General features: G+C 36.1%; 1 protein-coding gene across 2 annotated transcripts in view; it reads right to left on the reverse strand.

Moving 5' to 3' along the window:
* Positions 1 to 8,460, reverse strand: part of IPO7 (importin 7) — a 52,915-nt gene that overhangs the window by 4,426 nt on the left and 40,029 nt on the right. For both annotated transcript variants that reach the window (XM_008576131.1, XM_008576133.1), the window contains exons 17-23: positions 7,473 to 7,539; positions 7,263 to 7,388; positions 6,665 to 6,762; positions 4,612 to 4,707; positions 3,730 to 3,950; positions 3,411 to 3,616; positions 1,908 to 2,114 (exon numbers count right to left, since the gene is read on the reverse strand). In XM_008576131.1, the coding sequence (XP_008574353.1) occupies positions 1,908 to 2,114; positions 3,411 to 3,616; positions 3,730 to 3,950; positions 4,612 to 4,707; positions 6,665 to 6,762; positions 7,263 to 7,388; positions 7,473 to 7,539 (1,021 nt within the window). The remainder of the gene's footprint in view (positions 1 to 1,907; positions 2,115 to 3,410; positions 3,617 to 3,729; positions 3,951 to 4,611; positions 4,708 to 6,664; positions 6,763 to 7,262; positions 7,389 to 7,472; positions 7,540 to 8,460) is intronic.

Here is an 8,460-nt window from a genome sequence, read left to right on the forward strand (position 1 = left end):
GGTTGCGATCCCGTTGCCGGTCCCCGGTCCGGTGCGGGGGCAACACTGAGGGTTGCGATCCGTTGCCGGACACGGAAAAAGACAAAAGACAAAAAAAAAAAAAAAAACAGTTGTTAAAATCTCATTATTTTTAATAAAAATAGGCACTAGATAAATTGATAAATATAAGGAGCTATATACACATGTGTGCATGTACAAATGAGAAAATGGTCTCTGTAATAAAGGGTTTCCACAAAATTTCTCCCCTGTACTGGCCAGCCGTCAAAAAAAGACAAGAAATTTCTACACAGAATGCCTAGAAAGTAAACTGAGCTCTTTTGAGGAAGACCCAGAAGCTCAGGGACCACATGAGCCACAACAACTGCCACTTCAGCAAGCACTGGAAGCACCAAGGAGGCCAGGGTAATGCTGGTGGTGTGCATCACCACAGGATCACCTTCAACAAATATCACCCAGGTTACTCTGGAAAAGTTGGTAGGAGGCATTACCACTTAAAGAGGAACCAGAGCTTCTGCCCTACTGTCAACCTTGATAAATTGTGGACCTTGGTCATTGAACAGAAACAGGTAAATGCTGCCAAAACCAAGACTGGAGCGGGTCCAATCATTGATGTAGTGTAACTGGACTACAACAAAGTTCTTGGAAGGGAAAGTTCCCAAAGCAGCCTGTCGTTGTGAAGGCCAAATTCAGAAGAAGAGCTGAGGAGATTTAATGGTGTGCAAGGGGGGCTTGTGTCCTGGTAACTTGAAGCCACATGAAGGGAGGTTCATTAAATGCTAACAAATTCTTTTCCCAAAAAAAAGGTAAATTGATTTCTTCATGTACTAGGTGCCAGCTATTTTGTGGGAAAACCTGACATTCAATCAAATGATTTTCTGTTTCTATTATATTACGACTGTGCATGGGCGCTGTATTAGAAACCATCCTTCAGGGACTGATGTGCTCATGTCTGCAAAAGATGAAGGCACAGACAAAGCAAATCAGTAGTTCTTGGCACATCAATCAGTTCTTGCTGCCATGTAGCTCAGACACCATCCTCTGTGCTTCTGCAAGCTTGCATCAAAACTGCTTTGTCACTGACTTTGAAGACTAAAGCCTTAGTTATCAGAGAATTCTTCTATATCAAAATTATCCTATCCTGATGCATAGGAATGAAAATAACAGCAGTTATCTCTGGGGGGAAATGGTGTTTCAAATACAGTGGCAATTAAATTTCTTGAGCTGGTTGGTGGAACAGATATTACACCCTGTGGAAATCCAAGTAAATGATGGTAAAAACCAAACGCACCTAGTATTCTAGAACCACACATGCTGTGACACACTCCAGAAGAATTCTATGATTAACCTAGGCATATATAATCCAAAAGTCTTTGGGTTAAATTACCTGTTTGAAGCTAAAAATTTCATTACACCAAACATGCTAATTTAGTAATACATACTAAATCGAATTGGTTAACACATCATAAAACAGAAAAAAAGAAGAGAGCATGCCAAGACCATAACGTTATAAATGGTCACATTCTCTGACAGGTAGGTGTGGGACAGGGAAAAAAAAAAAAAGACACACACACACATTAACACACAGCAAACATGAATGTAAGAGTGATTGCTTCTGAGGAAAGCTGGGAGACTGGGAATCAGAAGTGAGAAAAAGGAATTATCACTGAATAACTTTTTTGAACGACACTATCTTCCTATAATGTACATCTTTCAAAATTACTAAATGTAAAACAATAGGATGAGAGAAAAATACTCAGAAACTCTATGGCAACAGAAATAATTTTGGTTACTTTGCCTAACAATCATTTTCTACTTTGGTCTCCCCAGAACCCCTTCTTTAAGGGGCAGGCACAAACAAGAACAAATTCATTCAATGAAATAAAACTACATATAAGAAGCCGACTTACTTTGAAATATAGCTTTAAATATCTGATATTCATCAACAGGGTTATCTTCATCGTCAATGATTGTGGAATAGCCTTCCAGGGCAGTCTCCTCAGCATCATCTTCTTCCCAATCTTCATCATCTCCATCTTCACCTGCTTGCTTAGCCAGAATCTCCAAATATTCTTGCCCATCTTCATCAATATCATCTTCATCACTCCCCAGTTCCTCTGGCAAGTCATAAAATAGGTACTTTTATAACAATGAAATATTTTATTACTCAACAAAGTGACAATCATCTCAATTGCGTTCAGTAAAAGTCACAATTGAATTCAAGGAAAAGTTCTAAGAATTGGTATTAATATACATGTTCAGCAATAAATAGAAATAAAAATTATCACAGAAGTCCACAAAACCCAACCATAACAATGTATTAATGCTACTGGTTTGAAGGAGGATTGCATGTTGTGTGATTTAGACCTTGGTATTCTCTGGGCCTTATGATATATACCAAACCAAACACCAATAGTAAAGTAATATAGCTTAAATTACACCCAAAGAACATTTTGTGAGATTTTTTTTAAAAAGGTTGGCCAAGGTAGTAAATAATAAAAGACAAAAATGGTAATAACTTTTATTTTAAAACGATTATAATACTTTCTCTTAACCAACATTTTATCAGTTCGTACTCTTGTAGTCTAGTGTCTTACAGGTGAAATGTACTAGCCAACATCTAATTAACTTAATTTTATAGTTCAGGTATACTTAGGTTTTAGGACTAACAGATGATAAATGTTTGTAATAAATCCAGCCAACATTAAAAACTTTGAATCTTGTAATGGTTACTGTAATATGTGTACTTTGTTGATTCTGTTAAATATCACTGAGTGCCATGTGCCAAGCACTATGTTAAGTGTCAGGCTTTCCTTCATGCAATCCTCACAACCTATTATGGATATACTTCTGATTATACTCATTTATAAGATATATGAGGGAACTTCAGAAAGTTCATGGAAAGATTCATATTATCTTTCAATTCTATTTTTCCGTGAACTTTTTGAAGTACTCTCATAGTCAATGATAGAACCATTTTATTATCTCCCCTTATAGAGTTCCTTAACAGTTAAAGGGAGCTATAATCTCGGTCCTAAATGAACTCAGCACCTACGTCAACTCTATTATTATATTCAGTAGTAGTATGCTTTGTAATTCTTTCCATCGGTAGAAGAAAAAATTTTTGAAGCAGGATTCGTTTTTGTATCTGCAGTGCCAAATGTGTAGCAAAAAATCTTTATTAATTGCATACTATAATGCCTGGAACTACTCTACATGTTGAGATGAACTTCCTGCCTTCATAGACTTTTACACTTTAGTGAGAAGACATGGACATCCTTCTATGAATGACTGAACATGAAAGCATTTGGCTATGATTCCACATTTCTTTGGCAGAAGACTTAGAAAACAAGTTGAGTCCAGTGAGATTTCTAACTAGATAAGTTTGGCTTCTTCCATCTGAAACCCCTTACCAGTTTCATCATCATCTTCAGCTTCATCATCATCATCACTGTCATTCTCATGTTCTGCATGGCAGGCATATGCTCTTTTTAATCCATTAAATAAAAGGATAAAAGCTGGCAAAATCTGTCCAGAAACCTGATTTAAAACCTGTGGTATTTGTTCCATATCAATAAGAGCACACAGGCCCAGAACACACATCTTTCTGTCATGAAGCCTAAAAAAATAAAATAAAATTATTTTCCTGGGTTTTTTTTTCCCCTTCTTAAAATAGCAGAGTTCCTCATGAAGCAAATGTAATAAATATAAGGTCCAATTTATGTCACTTACCCCAAGAAACAGTCAACATCATTAAGCCACTGTGTAATGAAATGATTTGTAACTGGTTCAACATTATTAGGAAAGCGAAGATTTTCTAAGGTGTTGAGTAATAGGTGTGGATTATAATACAAAGCTGCAATTGCAACTTGCAGGCACATTGTTCGAAGTTCACTTGTCTTAACCTCTCTTGTCAGTCTCTCTAAAGCTGCTTCCACAAATAAAGGAATACACTGTGAAGAAAGATAGCAAGATATTCCAAGACTGTAATTAATAGCATTCTAACTATCCCACCCATATTGAACTACTTGGTGCATCAACTAACCATTTAGCCCCATTAAATGACCAACATTTACTGTTGAGGCATTTTACAGAGAAATGTAATTCTATTTTATTTTATTTTTTGGCACCTTGATCTTGGTGTTATTAGCACCACTGCCCTCCCAAGTGAGCTAACCAGCCAGCCTTTTTTTTTTAAAGCAGCTGGCCAGTAAGGGGATCTAAACCCTTGACCTTGGTATTGTAACACCTGCGCTTTAACAAACTGAGGGAAATCTAATTTTAGAGAGTCTTCACTGTGCTATTAGAGCCTCACCAATATATCAATCATAGATTCACAATGTTCCCATTGAAACCAAGGAAATTTAATAACTAAAGCTATCAAAAATCTTAAGCCATGCTTACCTTGTATGATAACAAAAGTAGTCATAAAACTTACCAGTCCTCTTTCCATACACAGTAAAAATATGATCATTATTACATATTGGTTAAATTTTAAATTTTGTCACAATAAGCAACGTACACAATATATAATAAGGGCCCCAAAAAGAAAAAAAGTGGAAAGAGTCCCTCTCTGAAGTCTAAAATATAAATCATAAAGTTAGCCTCACTGACCTGGTCAATGCCACGCCCTTTGCACTGTAGAATGATGACCTCTAACAATTTTGCTGCATGACACTCAGCATCTTCTCCTGCAACTCCTGTAAGAACCTGATAAACACAAAGAAAATTGCAACAAGAAATCTTTAAATCAGATACCTTTAAGTCAGAAAAAAATGTTCCTTCCCTGTGTACAGGCTCTGAGTATTACTTAAGGTATTCCAATTAATATGAATGATTACAATGTTCATTGTGCAGACTATATAGACTAAACCATCTGTGAGGATTTGGAGTCATGTGCATCCTATTTGTCACAATCTAGGACTCTGGCATCTTGGTCTAGGTGATCAAAGCACCTATCCTGTAGTGCCATAATGGACTACAGCATTTTGACAACCACTAACTTCTCATGCAAAGGTGATAGCTCAAATACCTGACCTTTCTCAGGGATATCTGGCTCTTATGTAAAGAACTACAAAAAACTAAGATGCTAGTATTTCTAGGAAAACCTTTTCTCTATATAGTCTCATTAAAAATAAAAATAAAGGGCCGGCCCAGTGGCGCACTGGATAGTGCGCTGCTTCGGAGCGCGGCAGCGCTCCCGCCGAGGGTTCGGATCCCATGTGGAGACCGGTTCCCGCTCACTGGCTGAGCGTGGAGCGGGCACGGCACCGAGGGTTGCGATCCCGTTACCGGTTAGTAAAAAAGACAAAAAGGAAAAATAAATAAATAAATAAAAATAAAAAAAATAAAAAAATAATAATAAACTGAGTTGGGGAAAAGAGGGGAATAAAGGAAAGAGGCAGCCTGTTAAAAATGTTCCCTATGAACCTCAGACAGGAAACGAACATGTAGTTGACATGCTAGTCAGCACTACAGGACTGTAAATGTAAGGATAAGAGTTCTGGAATAGGAAAGTAGATGATATAGAAATAAACAATATAATTGACAATGAATGATAAATAACATAACTAGATGATTACTATGTGACTATGTGTTCAGAAGGAAAAAATATCAATGAAGGACACACATATAAAAACTTCATGGAGCAAAATCATTTTTTAATAGACTGCTTCCTCTCAACAGACACTGCTAGAAATTCAAATGCTACTAATTACTTCAACTTTGATATTGACAGATCCTAATCAACTATCTGTCTTCACAACAAAAGTGTAAGGGAAAATTAATCCCCTACCTCTTGTTATAAGAAGACTATTTTTAATAACTAGTACCATTCACCATGCATTTGTTCTTTGATTTTCCAGGAAATGGCACAGTTGTTTTGACTTTTTTTAAAAAAACAAACTCTCAAATTTTACATTCTTGCTATTTCCTAAATAATTACTGAATAGCCTCCATAAACCTGCAGTCTCCAAGCATTTCCTTTATAAAGCTTCTCTATCCATTCCTGATCCTTTCAAAAATCAAGTTCTTAATTCTTTCCTTCTTTGGATTTTAAGAACAAGGCTAAGGTAAACTTCAGTCACTCAAAAACATACTCCAAGTAAATGTCAGAGGACAGACAGAAGACATAACAGTCAGCCATTTCTATCTGTGAGTTCTGGATCCGTGGATTCAACCGACCACAGGATCGAAAGTATTTGGGAAAAAAAAATTGTGTCCATACTAAATATGTAGAATTTTTTTCTTGTCATTATTCCCAAAACAATACAGTATAACAATAATTTAGATAGCATTTAAATTGTTTTAGGTATTATAAGTAATGTAGAGATAACTTAAAGTATACAGGAGGATGTACATAGGTTATATGCAAATACCATGCCTTTTTATATCAGGGACTTTGAGCATCCAACAGATTTTGGTATCCAAGGGAGATTCTAGAACCAATCTCACACGATACTGAAGGATGATTACATTTGTCAAAGGCACTACTGTGGCATCTAGGGACCAATGATATTTTCTGTTTATAACTTTTAAAGCCCTAAATTCTGTCAGATTCATGTGTTTACCATGTTCACGACAATGCGGTATCGCATGTATCTTCAAAATTTCATACACTTTATAGCAGCAGCCTCATGAAATCTGGTATTATCTAAAAATGACCTACCTTTTTGCACATACTGTATATCATTTCAAGATACTTGGTATCAGACAGAAGTGTGTCTGTATCAACTGTTACATAATTATGAAGAAGAGGCATCATATCTATACAAATAAAAAGCATCAGTTACATATCTTTACTAATACAAGTGCTTTATCTATGCTTCTAAAAAATTTCTTTAGAAAAAGGCAAAGCTGTGAGATCACTTTGTCTCTGACATTTTAATTAAAATATATTCATTTATAATTAAATGCAGCAATGAACCCATAATAAAAGTGAATTCCTTTGTATCTAGTAGTTAAACATAAAGATTAAACAGACACACAATACGTTTGTTTGTATTTATATGGAGAGAGAAGATTATGGGGTGAGTATGTGCATGAGAGAGCGTATGTGTTAAAAAAAGAACCAAAAGTGACAACTAAATCAAAAGTATATAGGAGAAATCAATGCCATGTGTTATCCTTGAGCATTAATTGCTGATAACTTATCCAAACAATGAAGCAGTTGGAACATTCAAAAGTACACGTTCAAATGATAAAGTACTAATGAATCAAAATGGGGAAGGGGGAGTCCTCAGTATTTCCATGCTGATTTGACTTACCTGTAAAGTAATCAAAGCCATCTTGCTGAAAGACCTCAAATACGAGGGGTAGTAGTTGCCACATCTGCGGAGATACTTGTTGACATGTCAAACTATGTGCTAAAGAGAAGATCTCCTCATAGAACTCTAAAAGAGAATACTGATTAATTAGGAAAATGCTTATTCAAGTGAAATAGTGCCAAATTCTTAGCACAATCAGAGGTATAATACCTAAGACATGCTGCTGTAAGACAGTACCAATGACCTGCAAGCAGATTCCTTCAAGCTGTTGGGTTATCTGAAAAAGAAAAAAGAAAAAAGAGAAATTACATGGAATTGCAGCACGCTGAATTACTAAAATAATGCATACTGTAATTTACTACATTTAAATATAAAGTCAATGATGTTAAGAAATCATTTTAAGTCTTTGTTGTGAAATACCTTACATATTATAAACTTGTGAGCCAATCTGAGAAATTCGATGAAATACAATGAGAAAAAAGGAATAACCTGCTTAGTTTACCAAAAAAGGAAAACAAAAAATAACATCCTGGAAAAATGCAAACAATTATGATAATAAAGGAGTCACAATGATTCTGAAGACAGCCTATAGATATTTTTGTGTGTAAATATACATTAATTCAGCCCAGATGTAACTGAAAAGTCACTGTCAGCGACTTAGAGAAATTATCTGAAGGAAAGCACTGTTCCTACCAATCCCAGTAATTCTTAAGTCATCTTTATTTTTCAAATTATACCAAATGTGAACTCAGGTCAGAAGTCATTCAAGACTAATGGGAAATACAAATTCCTCTGTGTCAGTAAGGTCCTCAATTGAATCTGAAATCCCTGAAGGACATCAGAATTTTAATCAGATATAGAAGCAGAACACCTATTTCAAATACACTTAATACATTTTCAACTCCTTAAATACAATAAAAAATTCTTCTGTTAAAAAGAAGGTAGCTACAAGGATTTCTCATGGCTTCTGCCTATCTCCAATTATAATGCAGAATACAAAAATAATTTACTGAAAATCTCAAGCTGTAAAAGGCAGCTTGAAAATAATCTGAAAACAGGGCCGGCCCGGTGGCGCACTGGATAGTGCGCCGCTTGGGAAGCGCGGCGGCGCTGCTCCCACCCGAGGGTTCGGATCCCACATACAGACCGGTTCCCGCTCACTGGCTGAGCGAGGCGCGGGAGCAACACCGAGGGTTGC

This window comes from Galeopterus variegatus, unplaced genomic scaffold (genome assembly GCF_000696425.1).
Source record: "Galeopterus variegatus unplaced genomic scaffold, G_variegatus-3.0.2 Scaffold1297, whole genome shotgun sequence".
NCBI lineage: Eukaryota > Metazoa > Chordata > Mammalia > Dermoptera > Cynocephalidae > Galeopterus > Galeopterus variegatus.